This window comes from Aquarana catesbeiana, linkage group LG03, assembly GCF_042186555.1.
Source record: "Aquarana catesbeiana isolate 2022-GZ linkage group LG03, ASM4218655v1, whole genome shotgun sequence".
NCBI classification, from domain to species: Eukaryota; Metazoa; Chordata; class Amphibia; order Anura; family Ranidae; genus Aquarana; species Aquarana catesbeiana.
In genome coordinates, this window is record NC_133326.1 from 374,746,923 (window position 1) to 374,763,941 (window position 17,019).

The following is a 17,019-nucleotide window of genomic DNA, read 5'->3' on the forward strand; positions in this document are numbered from 1 at the left end:
CAGATCACATTTTATGGCAAAATACTACAGAAAACCAGTTAATCCCAAAGGGTTCACCTCCTTTTTCCTGTCCCTTTATATAAGATGAACAGGGAAACATGTGAACAGGACAGGTGGATTGCAAATCTGGGAAACAATTGCTTGATGTCAAAAGAAATAAAATATAAAGCACTCACAAATCTAGTGGTGTGCCTTATAAGGAAATGGTGGAACGTATCTTTAAAGCGGATCTTTACCCTCCAGGAAATTTTCACTCCACTCCCCTTTTCTCTCGAAATAGCACTGATTTATTTATTTTATCCCTTTTTTTAATTATCTTTTATTTATTGTTTAGGCTGTCCCCAGGTGCATGTCATTCGACTTGGGGAATGACATGCACTGTGCACCCTTAACCTCCTGGGATATGCACGTCACTAGCAGTGTGTCATCGATAGAGCCATCGGCTAAACCTGGAAAAGCTGACGCTTACCGATGACGTCACAGAAAACATGGCAGCGCGGGACCAAGAGGTGGCAAAACAGAAGAGGATATCAGCGAGACAATGCTGGATCTGCTGGGTGGGTGAGTATCTGACCCATGCAAAAGACGACCCCCCGGTAGGCAGGGGTTAAAAAAAAATTAAGGGGTGGGTAAAGATCCCCTTTAAGACCATAAGCTTGAGTGATTATTTGTCTGATCCACCAAGAAATGGTTCCACTTTACAGGGACCATCAGGGTTGAAAAAGAGGCTTTTTAATGGAGGCAGTTGCTGGGATGAAAAAGAGAAAGTCAGTCATTTTAATGGAGGCAGTGACTGTGAGGAAGATGCACACAGCTCAAACTACGTTCAGGCAATGAAGAAAATATCTGTCTGATGTACAAGGGATAGACAGAGAGAAGGGAGTCCTGGTTAAGGTAAATAGATAGAACCCATGAAACAGTGGCACAAAATTCCACAAGTAATATGTACACCATCCATACACTTGCATGTATACAATCCAATTGCATGGATTGTCAAAAATCGTAATTTCTGACAATCCAATAAAAAGCTTACTCAAAAAAATCTCCTTTTTATGTTGTTAGTGCTGCCTTCCTGTTGGCCATCTCCAACAACTTCCTAGATTCCCTACAGGTTTTGTGGCTTCTCCTCTGCTCATTCCTTTGGTTTTGGTCTGCCAGAACCCAACAGAAGCTGTGAATGCTGCTGGAACACATCAGGGGTAGGCACCAATCCCCCTTGTTCAATCCCCCTTGAGCTTTGGACAAGGTTGTAATAATATAAAATTCTGATCAGGACAGAACCTTTCTACTTCACTTGCAGTGGCAAGACTTCATGTTCCTCGTTGATGGTTGATGTATGCCACTGCATGGCATTGCCTAACTGAATCCTGATCAGGAGATCCTCCTGTCACGATTTCCGGTGTTGTAGAGGTATCAATCACCCGCCTATCCCCTATTCGGAGATCCTATGTCACTCATAGAAGCTGTAGTATGACTTCTGAGTATGGCACAGTGGAGCGGAAAAGGGCCAGCATAGTAGAGTTCTCTGGATGGGAGCTCCTGACAGCCCCTCAGTTATATTAACCCCTACTGCACCAGAATCAGCACAAAGGATGCATCATAATAAATGTAAGTTATGTCCCCTGTGCTGTGTTATATTTGTAATATAGGCTAAGCTCAGGCTTTAAACTTCCCTGAAGCATGTAACCTTAGACTCATCATGCACCATGATTTATTTCCCCGTCTTCATAAAATTTTATAAAAATGTTATTGGTATTTCTTTTCAGTAATTTGAGGTCACTGTAAAAGCTAAGAACAATGCAAGCCTTCTTTCAAACGGAAAACCATTTGCTATAATTTTCTTAACCTGTTATCTTCATGGAGGAGATGTTTGAAAGCAATTGGACAAATTTAGGGATTGTTGGCATACAAAGAAGCCCATAGAAGCCTAACTTTCTGAAAACATACAGTAGATATGGTCTAAGTACCCTACTGAAGTAATCTATTAATGTAGTTTAATACCAGTAACTAAGGAAAACCTAAATGATACTATGGGTGTAACATTTCTTAAGGACAATTCCACAGCCTCTCTAAGTATGTACAGTATGTGTCAGTTTTACTTTTGACTTGCAGCTATCGCAAAACAGCACATCTTCAAAGATGGCAGCAGTTATATTTTTGTTCTTTTTTTCAAAGGGAGAGGATGAATTTACCATACATGCAGGAGCGATTTCAGGACATGTTCCGGATTGTCAAGGAGATGACTCGTCTCCAGATTTCATATGATGAATACCTCTGCATGAAGACTCTGTTACTCCTTTGTACAGGTATTTTTGAGTATTGAAGAAAAAAAAAACATTAGTATGCGTGTGTGTGTGTATATATATATATATATATATATATATATATATATATATATATATATATATATATATACCAGTATATATATATATATATATATATATATATATATATATATATACATACACACACACAGTATCTCACAAAACTGAGTAAACCCCTCACATTTTTGTAAATATTTTATTATATCTTTTCACGTGACAACACTGAAGAAATTACACTTTGCTACAATGTAAGGTAGTGAGTGTACAGCTTGTGTAACAGTGTAAATTTGCTGTCCCCTCAAAATAACTTAACACACAGCCATTAATGTCTAAACCACTGGCAACAAAAAAGAGTACACCCCTAAGTGAAAATTTCCAAATTGGGCACAAAGTGTCAATATTTTGTGTGGCCACCATTATTTTCCAGCATTGCCTTAACCCTCTTGGGCATGGAGTTCACCAGAGCTTTACAGGTTGCCACTGGAGTGCTCTTCCACTCCTCCATGACGACATCACGCGGCTGGGGGATGTTAGAGACACCTTCCGTTTGAGGGTGCCCCAGGTCTGGAAACCTGCTTGATCAGTCCATCACCTTTACCCTCAGCTTCTTTAGCAAGGCAGCGGTCGCCTTGGAGGTGTGTTTGGGATCGCTATCATGTTGGAATACTGCTCTGCGGCCCAGTCTCCGAAGGGAAGGGATCATACTCTGCTTCAGTATATCACAGTACATGTTGGCATTCATGGTTCCCTCAATGAACTGTAGTTCCCCAGTGCTGGCAGCACTCATGTAGCCCCAGACCATAGCACTCCCACCACCATGCTTGACTGTAGGCAAGACACACTCGTCTTTGTACTCCTCACCTCGTTGCCGCCACACACGCTTGACACCATCTGAACCAAATAAGTTTATCTTGGTCTCATCAGACCACAGGACATGCTTCCAGTAATCCATGTCCTTAGTCTGCTTGTCTTCAGCAAACTGTTTGCGGGCTTTCTTGTGCATCATCTTTAGAAGAGGCTTCTTTCTGGGATGACAGCCATACAGACCAATTTGATGCAGTGGGTGGTGTATGGTCTGAGCACTGATAGGCCCACCCCCCAACCCTTCAACCTCTGCAGCAATGCTGGCAGCACTCATACGTCTATTTCCCAAAGACAACCTCTGGATATGACGCTGGGCACGTGCACTCAACTTCTTTGGTCAACCATGGCGAGGCCTGTTCTGAGTGGAACCTGTCCTGTTAAACCGCTGTATGGTCTTGGCCACCGTGCTGCAGCTCAGTTTCAGGGTCTTGGCAGTCATCTTATAGCCTATGCCATCTTTATGTAGAGCAATTCTTTTTTTCAGATCCTCCAAGAGTTCTTTGCCATGAGGTGCCATGTTGAACTTCAGGTGACCAGTATAAGAGCGTGAGAGCAATAACACGAAAATGTAACACACCTGCTCCCCATTCACACCTGAGACCTTGTAACACTAACGAGTTACCAATTGGGCCCGATTTGGACATTTCACTTAGGGGTGTACTCACTTTTGTTGCCAGCGGTTTAGACATTAATGGCCGTCTGTTGAGTTATTTTGAGGGGACAGCAAATTTACACTGTTAAACAAGCTGTACACTCACTACTTTATATTGTAGCAAAGTGTCATTTCTTCAGTGTTTTCACATGAAAGGATATAATAAAACACTTACATAAATGTGAGGGGGTGTACTCACTTTTGTGAAATACTGTGTGTGTGTGTGTGTATATATATATATATATATATATATATATATATAGAGAGAGAGAGAGAGAGGAGAAATAGAATGTAGAGACTAATAAAAAAACTGAATATTAACAGTTGCTTATACTTACCTTCACTTTGCTGCTCTGGATGGTGAAGACAAGAAGAGTCCTGCAAGCAGCATCTTTGGGTTGGTTTGGGAGCGCTATGTATAGCACTCCCAAACCAACCCAAAGATGCTGCTTGCAGGACTTTTCCTAACGTTCCGCAAGCGCACCGCCCCAGTGTGAAAAGACACACTGAAATGAACGGGAGGTGGTTTTCAAGCGCTATTTAGAGGCTATTTCTAGCGCTAAAACGTCTGAAAACCACCTGAGTGTGAAAGGGGTCTAAAGAAGAAGACTCAGTTAAAAGTCACTTAAAATTCAGAGCCAGCACCTCCTGCAAGGAATGTCATGGCTGGAAGGATGGTGTCATGCAAAAATAAACTGGCAATCATATAGTAGTAGGAGCTTTCTTTCATGTACAAGCCTATCCTGCCCAACAGCATATAACACCACTGTTCCCTTATTTCTCCCTGAAAGCCCACTGCCTGGTTGTTACTAAGGTATAGACTTTGTTTACGCAAAGCAATCCCATCCCCAAAGAGGAAAACTGTACAGTATAAGCAATACTTATATTACCAGAGGTCTACATTGGACAAAAATACTGTTGTAAAAGCCATCCTAGTGGCTGATTAGCCCCTGGATTGCTTATACAGACAGCGGGAGGGGATGTCCCCCACCCACCAGCATCTCTCTGGGCTCTCCCGTGTGATCGGGGAACCCGGTATCAGAGCCGGCGATGCTGCCGGGTAACTATAGTGCTAGTCATCTTTACTTGCCCATCAGTATGGCCCTGGGAGGCCAGAAGCGACGTCATGAAGTCACTTCTGATTCTGGCAGATGTAAACACTGCAATTTATTTTTTTCTGGAAAGCAGAGATCAGTGTTTTTTTTAACTCATGCTTTATAGGGTAGAGAAGAGATCTGGGGTCCAGTGACATTTATACAGTGATCAGTGCTATAAAAATGCACTGATTACTGTATGAAGGACACAGGCAGGGAAGGGGTTAACAATAGGGGGCGATCAAGGGGTTAACTGTGTTCCCTAGGTGTGTTCTGACTGTAGGGGGGATAGGACTGACTAGGGGAAGAGAGAGATTGGTGTTCATACTCAGTCTCCTCTCTGAGAGAACCGGGATGTGTGTGTTTACACACAACCCTGTTCTCGTTCTGTAACGAGCAATCGCGGGTGCACTAGCATCGACTTAGGGGACACGATTCAGACACGCGCGCCGCCGGAGCTACGACGGCTCGTGCAGGGGAGCCAACCTGCTGCAGTATAACTGCAGCAGCTGGTCTGGAAGCGGTTAATGTCTAAACCGCTGGCAACAAAAATGAGTACACCCCTAAAGCTGCTTTCACACTGGGGTGGCAGGTCCGTTAGCGGTAAAGCACCGCTAGTCTTAGCGGCGCTTTTCGGTTGCTAGCAGGACGCTTTTAACCCCCACTAGTGGCCAAAGAAGGGGTTAAAAGCGCCCGTCTTGCGGCGCTTCCAAAGCGCTGCCCATTCATTCCAATGGGCAGATGCAGTGTATGAGCGATGTATACGGCGCTTCCAAACCGCCCAGAGATGCTGCTTGCAGGACTTCGTTCCCATCCCGCAAGTGCACCGATACAGTGTGAAAGCACTCGGGCTTTCACACTGGGCATGAGAGGCACTTTTTAGGTGCTTTACAGGTGCTATTTTTAGCGCTAAATTGCCTGAAAACTGCCTCAGTGTGAAAGCGGTCTATGTGAAAATGTCCAAATTGTGCCCAATTAGCCATTTTCCCTCCCCAGTGTCATGTGACTCGTTAGTGTTACAAGGTCTCAGGTGTGAATGGGGAGGAGGTGTGTTAAATTTGGTGTTATCGCTCTCACTTTCTCATACTGGTCACTGGAAGTTCAACATTGTACCTCATGGCAAAGAACTCTCTGAGAATCTGAAAAGAATTGTTGCTCTACATAAAGATGGCCCAGGCTATAAGAAGATTGCCTGAAACTGAGCTGCAGCACGGTGGCCAAGACCATACAGCGGTTTAACAGAATAGGTTCCACTCAGAACAGGCCTCGTCTTGGTCGACCAAAGAAGTTGTGTGCATGTGCTCAGCATCATATCCAGAAGTTGTCTTTGGTAAATAGATGTATGAGTTCTGCCAGCATTGCTGCAGAGGCTGAAGGGGTGTGCGGTAAGCCTGTCAGTACTCAGACCATACGCCGCACACTGCATCAAATTGGTCTGCATGGTTGTCATCCCAGAAGGAAGCCTCTTCTAAAGATGATGCACAAGAAAGCCCGCAAACAGTTTGCTGAAGAAAAGTAGACTAAGGACATGGATTACTGGAACCATGTCCTGTGGTCTGAGGAGACCAAGATAAACTTATTTTGTTCAGATGGTGTCAAGCGTGTGACTGAAGCCGAGCACGATCCCCTCCCTACGGAGACTGGGCCACAAGGCAGTATTCCAACATGATAACAACCCCAAACACACCTCCAAGACAACCACTGTCTTGCTAAAGAAGCTGAGGGTAAAGGTGATGGACTGGCTAAGCATGTCTCTAAACGTAAACCCTATTGAGCATCTGTGGGGCATCCTCAAATGGAAGGTGGAAGAGCGCAAGGTCTCTAACATCCACCAGCTCTGTGATGTTGTCATGGAGGAGTGGAAGAGGACTCCAGTAGCAACTTGTGAAGCTCTGGTGAACTCCATGCCCAAGAGAGTTAAGGCAGTGCTGAAAATGGTGGCCACTCAAAATATTGACACTTTGGTCCCAATTTGGAAATTTTCACATAGGGGAGTAATCACTTTTGTTGCCAGCGGTTTAGACATTAATGGCTGTGTGTTGAGTTATTTTGAGGGACAGCAAATTTACACTGTTATACAAGCTGTACACTCACTACTTTACATTGTAGCAAAGTGTAATTTCTTCAGTCTTGTCACATGAAAAGGTGTAATAAAATGTTTACAAAAATGTGAGGGGTGTATCACTTTTGTGAGATACTGTACCTTTATATCTCCCTGTGCTGCTCTCTACTGGCTTTGGAAAATGGTCCTCCCCCTCATTTTAGAGCCTTTTCTGCTCCCCTTTCACATGGTTCGCAGCTGACAGTGGCTGAGGAGCACATGCTGCAAGAGACAAGAATTAGGAGCAGGAACTAAGAAGGCAGCAGAAAGATAACTCTCCTTTTCATGACATTCTAGGAAACCATAGATACAGTGGGGACGGAAAGTATTCAGACCCCCTTAAATTTTTCACTCTTTGTTATATTGCAGCCATTTGCTAAAATCATGTAAGTTCATTTTTTTTCCTCATTAATGTACACACAGCACCCCATATTGACAGAAAAACACTGAATTGTTGACATTTTAGCAGATTTATTACCCTTTTGATCTAATACAAACATGAGTCTTTTTGGGAAAGATGCAACAAGTTTTTCACATCTGGATTTGGGGATCCTCTGCCATTCCTCCTTGCAGATCTTCTCCAGTTCTGTCAGGTTGGATGGTAAATGTTGGTGGACAGCCATTTTTAGGTCTCTCCAGAGATGCTCAATTGGGTCTAAGTCAGGGCTTTGGCTGGGCCATTCAAGAACAGTCACAGAGTTGTTGTGAAGCCACTCCTTTGTTATTTTAGCTGTGTGCTTAGGGTCATTGTCTTGTTGGAAGGTAAACCTTCGGCCCAGTCTGAGGTCCTGAGCACTCTGGAGAAGGTTTTTGTCCAGGATATCCCTGTACTTGGCCGCATTCATCTTTCCCTCAATTGCAACCAGTCGTCCTGTCCTTGCAGCTGAAAAACATCCCCACAGCATGATGCTGCCACCACCATGCTTCACTGTTGGGACTGTATTGGACAGGTGATGAGCAGTGCCTGGTTTTCTCCACACATACCGCTTACAGTTAAGGCCAAAAAGTTCTATCTTGGTCTCATCAGACCAAAGAATCTTATTTCTCACCATCTTGGAGTCCTTCGGGTATTTTTTTAGCAAACTCCATGCAGACTTTCATGTGTCTTGCACTAAGGAGAGGCTTCCGTTGGGCCACTCTGCCATAAAGCCCCGACTGGTGGAGGGCTGCAGTGATGGTTGACTTTCTACAACCTTCTCCCAACTGCATCTCTGGAGCTCAGCCACAGTGATCTTTGGGTTCTTCTTTACCTCTCTCACCAAGGCTCTTCTTGGATGGAACATTTATGCTAAAACAAAACTGCCTGGAGCAGGTTGGCTCAGTAGCCCTTATGCCCACTGAAGTTTTCTACACTGTAAGTTTATGGTCACTTCATAACGTACAGCCGTCCATTTCGTGCCCAGGATTCTCTGGAGTTATGAATGAATGTGGTTTGCAGCTAACATTCACGAGCACTTCTGTGTTCAGTGCAGTCCTGGGTTCCAGGGAAGGAGGCCGAGCACTCTTGTATCCTTAGTTTTTCTGTAGCACAAAGGAGAGCCATCACTAAAGAAAACATGGCATGTGTATTGTCACTAGGGGACTAAAACTCCAGGTGACAGTACTTAAAGGAGTTCTAAAGGCAGAAGGTTTTTTTTTATCTTAATGCATTCTATGCATTAAGATAAAAAACCTTCTGTGTATAGCAGCCCCCCAGCACCCCCCTAATTACCTACCTGAACCCCTTCTCTCTCCAGCGGTGTCCACGATCCCTGCAGCCATCCAGGACACTCCTCCTGATTGGCTGAGAGAGCAGCGGCACCATTGGCTCCCGCTGCTGTCAATCAAAGTCGGTCAGCCAATCAGGGAAGAGGGGGGGCTCTCCATGTCTGAATGGATACATGGAGCTCTGATTCGGCTTGGGTGCCCCCTGTAGTAAGCTGCTGGCAAAGGGGCACTCAAAGGAGAGAGGGGGCTAGGAGCAGCAAAGAGGGACCCGAGAAGAAGAGGATCCGGGCTGCTCTGTGCAAAACCAACTGCACAGAGGAGGTAAGAAAAACATGTTTGTTAGTTTAAAAAAAATAAAAACGAGCCTTTACAATCACTTTGTTAAAAGCTTTTACAGTAAAAAGGTAAACAAATTTAAAAAAATACACCCCCTGTACACATACAAGTTTTAGGTTGGGTTCACTTTTTTTGTTGTGTTGTGGTATGATTATGTGCATGCGTTACAAGGCACATTGCATTGCACCCTGAGGCTCAAAGAAAATTCCAGGGGCTACTTGCATCTTTGTGGTGCATTATTATGTCACATGTTAACATGCCTACAATGCATATGACCCTCTTTTTTTCTAAGGCAGTGCAAAATGACCTGGTGTTACAGTGCACTACAATGCAGGTGCATTGCCATAGTACGCTAGGGTGCAACTCAAAATGTAACACACACATTTAGCACAACATATAAATGTGAATGGGCCCACACAAGCCTTTTTTTTTTTTTTTTTTTTTTTTTACAATGCTGCACACTACAATACATAGTGCAGTACCTGTGTTGCTATGCATTGCAGTAATGTGTACTAAAACACGTGTTTTACTACCAATTAATTCAACTCACAAGTAATGAAGGAGCAGTGGAAAGGTGAAAAGCAGTAGGGGGTGCACTTTTTTTTTTTTTTTTACAGATACTCTCATTTTGCTATCACTTTACTGTCACACAATGCACATAAAATCAGATATGGACCTTTTTTTTTTTTCAAAGCAGTGCACCACAACAGGCAGATGGTTGCACTAAAATGTGAGTACAGGAAAAACTTATTTTTTTCAAACTGTTAAATCAATGTGTTTACTTCTGCTTTAAGTTGCTTACTAAGACTGTTTTCATTTCACCTTTTCACAAAAAAGCGCAAGTTCACAAATATTTCTTATTTATAAAATAGAGCTTGCTCTATTAAATTTAATAAGAATTTTGATCGTTATGTTGCATTTGTGTGTACTAATGATTTTAGGTTTTTTTTATTAAAAAAAATCATGAAACTATTATTTTACAAATAAATACTTGACATTGATGTCACTGAGAATTATGTTTTGAATTAATGTATTTACTTGCCTTCAAATACTCTTGTTCTGGTTGAAACTCTAAAGAGTGTCTGAAAACAGCAGTGAAGGAGAGGAGGTGATATTGGTGACTCCTAACTTTATTCAGTTATGTATGTGAATTTAAGCTTGAGCTCTGTAAACGGCTCTTTTTCAATAGGGCAGCTAAGAATAGATAGGCAAACATTTGAAAATGAGTTAGAGCTCCATTAGTTGTCTAGAAAACAACAATAAATTATTTCATAGTTACGGTACCTAAATAAAAATATGAAAAAAAAAAGGTATTTCTTATTCTACAAAAATATATACGAACACTAAATATAACCTTTAAGATATGTCTTTGCTGCTTCAAGGTAGCTAAATGTCTGGTTTGTTCATTTATAGTTCCCAAGGATGGCCTGAAAAGCCACTCACTATTTGAGGAAATTCGAATGACCTATATTAAGGAACTTGGAAAAGCCATAGTAAAGAGGGAAGGAAATTCCAGTCAAAACTGGCAGCGATTTTACCAACTGACAAAGTTAATGGATACAATGCATGAGGTAAGTCATGCTGGAGATTTTTACATTACTTCATAGGCAAATAAGCTTGGCCTGCTGATGTATTACCGAGATTGTTTTATCCATAAATTTATTGGGATCTGTTTAAATGTGAAGGCATGTATTTTGTGAAGGCAAAATATCTCTCTGTTTTCCAAACGTTTATGCTATTGCTCTTATTTTGCTATTTTTGTTTTTTGCATGCTTGCCTTCTTTTTTTAAAGTTTTTCAAATTTTCTTTAAAGTGCAAACCTATACAGGCCATACATGGGTCAAATTCTGAACGAATTTTGGAATTGGACCCATTTATGGGCCAGCTTTAAAACAATATATTAGTGTTCACCTCAAGTCTCCTTAACTCAATTTTCAATCTGAGTAAAGCCTGGCCATACACGGGTCAAGTTCCAAGATCATTTTTATTCAAAAATCGTAGCTAAGAATTTTCGTTCGAATTTCGCACCATTAGTGGGCTGCAGGAACAGCTGATTTTCGTGTGGCCAATGAATTTGAGTTATCGGGCATGTTGGAAAATTTTTAAAAACAAACAAATTTCTAATCAGTGATGGGAGAATTGTGTGAGAAATATAATCAAAAAATAAATGCACATGATCTGTGACCTGGAAAGAAAAACACTCCTGGCCACAAAACATGAGGTGAAATTGAAGGCTTGGTTGGTCGAATTTCGAAATCAATGGTGGCACTGTCGGATTGCAAAACCCAAAATTTCTGATTTTCGAAAGATTTGTTCAGAATTTGACCCATGTATGGCCTGCATAACAGAGAGATTTCACAAAAAAATGCCTTTACCTTCTTCTGATAATTAAGATGTTTCACAAATCAAGCTGCGTAAGCTTCACTCCATGCCTTTTGTATGAGTCAATTCTGCCTCAATCATTTATTACCAGCAATCATAATGTAACTACTACAAGTACAGGGCATTTTTTTTCAACGCACTTCTGCATACGTTGGTATTGTGGCGCCAGCCAGAGCTGTGACAACATTCAGTAGCTATACATCTCTTTTTATCATCACAATTTCCTGTCCTAAGATCCCATTTACTTAGTTTTTATTGGATTTTCTTATTTTATGAACTCTGGTAATAAATGATTGAAACAGAAAGGGCTGACGTGCAGGGCCGGTGCACCCACTAGGCGAATTAGGCAGCCGCCTAGGGCGCACTGCCGCCTAGGGGCGCATCTGACCCTTGCCTCCCCCTTTTTGTCGCCCCCCCCCCAAGCTCCCGGCAGAGCCGCTGATAGGGGACCCAGACAGCAAGGAGTTCGGTGCGGCAGGCGTGCGGGTGGTAGCCTTGCAGTGCAGCGTGCAGCTTCTCCCCTCTCCCTCCCATCGGCTTTCACACATGCTGGAGGGAGAGGGACGTCTGTGTAACAGGGCAGGCAGCCAATAGCGCTGCTCTTCTGAGTGGGAGGGCGTGACAGCTAAGTTGCTCCGCCTCCCACTACCTCCTTAACCAATCAGATTGCCCAGCCCGCCACATTTGACTAGAAGATGTTAGTGGCCAGAGCAGGGCGGGATGGAGAGGATCCGACATACCTGAGTATGATGAAGAAGGTATGAGATCAAACATGAGATCACAATGCATTGCTGGCTGCAGAAATTGATCAGTGTGTTCTCCTTCTCCTGTCCTGTGTGTAGAATATGCAGTGATCACACTGATCTCCTCTCTGTCTTCTCACACTGCTTCTTATCTGTGTTTTTATTTACACTGAACACAGGACAGGAGAATGTTGATTAGACTTCTGCAAGACTCTGCAACTTCAGCTCTTTCTATAGCTATATAGTCCATCTAGGTTTTGTTTGACCTTTTATTTGTTATCTTTGAAGGCATTATCTGGTCTGGCTGGGAGCTTCTCAGACCTGTTAACCATTTACTGTCCTCCTGTGCTTGAGAAATGACTTTTATTTTTTGGCACATTGTTATATCTAGTAAACTCCTGTTTACACATAGTGCAGTGATCAATGTATTTCCACACTGGTCACTGCTAGCCTAGGACACACTTGTACTAAGTCTGCAGTCTCTGATCATCTCCTGTACTAAGTTTGCAGTCTCTGATCATCTCCTGTACTAAGTCTGCAATCTCTGATCATCTCCTGTATTATGGCTTCAGTCTCTGATCATCTCCTGTACTAAGTCTGCAGTCTCTGATCATCTCCTGTATTATGGCTGCAGTCTCTGATCATCTCCTGTAGCATGTCTGCAGTCTCTGATCATCTCCTGTATTATGGCTGCAGTCTCTGATCATCTCCTGTATTATGGCTGCAGTCTCTGATCATCTCCTGTATTATGGCTGCAGTATCTGATCATCTCCTGTACTAAGTCTGCAGTCTCTGATCATCTCTTGTATTATATCTGCAGTCTCTGATCATCTTGTGTATTATGGCTGCAGTCTCTGATCATCTCCTGTACTAAGTCTGCAGTCTCTGATCATCTTCTGTACTAAGTCTGCAGTCTCTGATCATCTCCTGTAGTATTTCTGCAAAAAAGGAGGGCTACAGGCATGGTAGGTGGTGAGGGAAGAGGGCTGCAGGTGCAGTGGGTGGTAAGGCAAGGGAGGCTGCAGGCACAGTAGATGATGAGGAAAGGGGTCCCAGGTGCAATGGGTGATGATGGAAAGAATGCCTAGGCACAAGTGATGGTTAAGGCGGGGCTGTAGAGAAAATTTTAATGTATCATACAGGGCAAGGGGCTTCATGATCCAGAGCCCACCAAAATCCTCAGCACCAGGCCCATGATGCTCTTAATCCAGGCCAAACGGCCAGGGTCGCAAAGGTCGCACTTGCAATCAGGCCCTGGTGTTCACAGTGAAATAATTAGAAAGTGCACTGTCAGATTGTCACACAATACACACTGGGATCTGTGATCAAAGAGTGTGTTGTGCTATTATTTAATGACACTGTACAAAGCCATTCAGTGTGTTTTTTTTTGTTGTTGTTTTTTTTTTTTTTGGGGGGGGGGGGGGGGGGCGCAAGTTGCTGGTCTTGCCTAGGGTGCAAAATAGTCTAGCACCGGCCCTGCTGACGTGGAAAAAAGCTTACCTAGCTGCTTTGGTGAAACATCTTAAAGGAGAAGTCCAGCCTAAGCTTTTTAGGCTGGGCTTCTCCTAAGGATCACGGGAGTGCAATTAGTTTCACACTCCTGTGACCCGTTTTCAGTGGAGAGTGGTCTGAAGTCCACTCTCCGCTGACGTCACTGCCATCAGTGGAGGCAGCGCGTCATCCCGACTTCCTAAGTCTGGATCCACTAGCTGCCTTGATTGATGGCAGTCTCAGCGAGCCGCTGAGATGGCCTTTCCCTGCCCTTCCACAGCTCAGTGCTCCAATGAATGTGGAGAAGCCAGACCAGGAGCGATGCTGACTGACAGTCAGCATCACTCTGCTCAGGAAAAAAGTGAGAACCGAGCCATTGGCGATGTTCGGTGGCGCGGTTCTCAGTGCAGAGATGCCGGGGGACAGCTGCAGCATCGGTCTTATGCTGCATTCACCTAGGTAATAATGATTCGCAAAAAAAAACAAAAACCCATACTTCTTTTTTAATATGCAGGAGAAAGTAAAGGCATTTTTTTTTTTTTTAAATCTCTGTTAGGCCTCCTTCACATAGCTGTCCAGGCGCATACACTGATTCCAGAGGCAAGAATCAGCTGCACACCAAGCATTTACCTGCAGTTAGGGACAGATGTCCGTGCCTGGATGCAGCTAACTGCAATATAGAAAAATGTAAAATAATGCATTTGGGTGGCAAAAATATGAATGCAATCTATACACTGGGGGGAGAACCTCTGGGGGAATCTAGGATGGAAAAGGACCTGGGGGTCCTAGTAGATGATAGGCTCAGCAATGGCATGCAAAGCTGCTGCTAATAAAGCAAACAGAATATTGGCATGCATTAAAAGGGGGGTCAACTCCAGAGGTAAAACGATAATGCTCCCGCTCTACAAGACTCTGGTCCGGCCGCACCTGGAGTATGCTGTCCAGTTCTGGGCACCAGTCCTCAGGAAGGATGTACTGGAAATGGAGCGAGTACAAAGAAGGGCAACAAAGCTAATAAAGGGTCTGGAGGATCTTAGTTATGAGGAAAGGTTGCGAGCGCTGAACTTATTCTCTCTGGAGAAGAGACGCTTGAGAGGGGATATGATTTCAATTTACAAATACTGTACTGGTGACCCCACAATAGGGATAAAACTTTTTCGCAAAGAGAGTTTAATAAGACTCGTGGCCACTCATTACAATTAGAAGAAAAGAGGTTTAACCTTAAACTACGTAGAGGGTTCTTTACTGTAAGAGCGGCAAGGATGTGGAATTCCCTTCCACAGGCGGTGGTCTCAGCGGGGGGCATTGATAGCTTCAAGAAACTATTAGATAATCACCTGAATGACCGCAACATACAGGGATATGTAATGTAATACTGACACATAATCACACACATAGGTTGGACTTGATGGACGTGTGTCTTTTTTCAACCTCACCTACTATGTAATTATGTACTATGCTTTCAGACTCGGCATACATCCCTAACAACAGATAACCCAGTGGTTTGCGGCTACATGCGAACATGCCGCTATTCGCATGCACCTGTCATTCCAGCTGCAAAAATTTGCTGATTCTTGCTGCTCGAATCCAGTGTATGTGGCTAAATGTCTGTGTGAAGGAGGCCTTAAAATTAAGTTTGAGAGACTTGAGGCAAGTGCTAACTGATAAACTGATTAAAAACCTCTGAATTTTATTGCTGTCCCCAGTTCAAAGTTTTTGTCCTATTTTATATATGGTCACTGATATGGGAGGTGAGCAGAATCTCCTCAAGTAGTGACAGACAAAACTAAAGCAATGAAAGGATCCAGCTCCTGTATTGTTTTAGGGCGACATCCTACATGCAACAGTTTAATTGCTGTTTGTGTTCCAATTAGGCACTCTCAAGTAAGAGAAAATCTCACGGCAATTTAAAAAAAAAACTAACGGATGTTTTAACCCCATATCCATACTGTCCATAGCTAAAATACATTTTGGCTGGAGTTCAACTTCAAATTTGATTTTCCTATTAGTATAAGAATTTCTTCTTAATTTACAGCTCCCCTTTTCTGCAGTATAGCAGCTTCAGTCATATAGCTATTGATTATCGTTGCTGAAAATAAGGCCCCATTCACACCTGAGCGTAGCGTTTTCAGGCAGAAAGTCGCGCGATTTTGACCTGTTTTTGCCACAATTTTGACGTGTTTTTGCCATGATTTTGGCGCATTTTTGCCGCGATTTTGTACAGCTCAAAAGGTCACCAATGTCAAAAGCTGAAAAATGCCAAAGTCTCCCTAAAAAAAAGTTCCAGAACTTGTTTGAGCTTCAGGCGTTTTGGGGCATCTGGCTTCAGGCGTTTTGGAGTGGAGATGTGAAGAATCTCCATAGAGAATAATTGATTTTTTTACCCTCCAGTGTTTTGTAGCTTCAAGCTACAAAACGCTCAGGTGTGAATGGGGCCTAACTGTCAATATGGTGAACAAGCTTTATAGCTGCTTAGCAACTGTTGTCAGATTGTTCCTCCATGAGGAGAGTTCAATATTGGTCCTAATATAGATCGGTAAAGTCACTGTTTTATCCTTTGTTAATCCCTGATTATGGGGGATTGGTGTTGCCCCCAAAACATGTTGGCTGTTTTTAACCACTTGACCTCCAAAAGATTTACCCCCTTCCTGAACAGGCAGGGGGTACATTTTTGTTTTTATTAGCTTATATAAGGCTAAACTGTGTGCCTAGCTAGTGATTTTGTGTACTGTGGGAGGTGCTTTTACTAGGGAAAGGCATGGATCCATGACCCTGCAAACACTGAATCTATGCCTTCTCTACTGACAGAAAACAAGGCAGATCACCGGTCTACATGTGTACTGAACAATTGGCGGGTACTGGCAGACATCGAGTCCACGGTACCCACAGCTGGGCTCCCGATGTGTGTGATCACAGTGGGAGCTAAACATCGGCGGCGCACATGCGCCTGCCCTACCTGGAAGAGCCAGCTCACATATATATACGTGATCCAGCGCACAGGTGCCGCCCTGTAGCAGCAACACTGCTATGGGGCGGACCTTAAGTGGTTAAAAAAAAAAATATTACATGCACATTTTTTACCTGCTGGTGAGTCGTTCTTGTTAACTGGTCAATGTTCAGTTTACAGCAAACCACTAAAAAAGCACTTGTATGCAGTTATTCTGGGATAATGTAAAATGCACATTACTACTCCAATAAAATAAATGTTGTATCTAGTAATATGGCTTGTCCAAAACAAAATGTGTTTACAATACAGTATACTATTAAATAATGTAGGGGCTAAAAATTGATTTGAGATTCTGTGGTCTAACTTACAGCTGCATTA

The 17,019-nt window shown here is 43.1% G+C and overlaps 1 protein-coding gene across 1 annotated transcript in view; it reads left to right on the forward strand.

The window, feature by feature from the left end:
- NR3C1 (nuclear receptor subfamily 3 group C member 1) overlaps window positions 1-17,019 on the forward strand; it is a 274,894-nt gene that overhangs the window by 243,308 nt on the left and 14,567 nt on the right. The window contains exons 7-8 of the mRNA XM_073620637.1: window positions 2,176-2,306; window positions 10,492-10,649. Of these exons, the coding sequence (XP_073476738.1) occupies window positions 2,176-2,306; window positions 10,492-10,649 (289 nt within the window). The remainder of the gene's footprint in view (window positions 1-2,175; window positions 2,307-10,491; window positions 10,650-17,019) is intronic.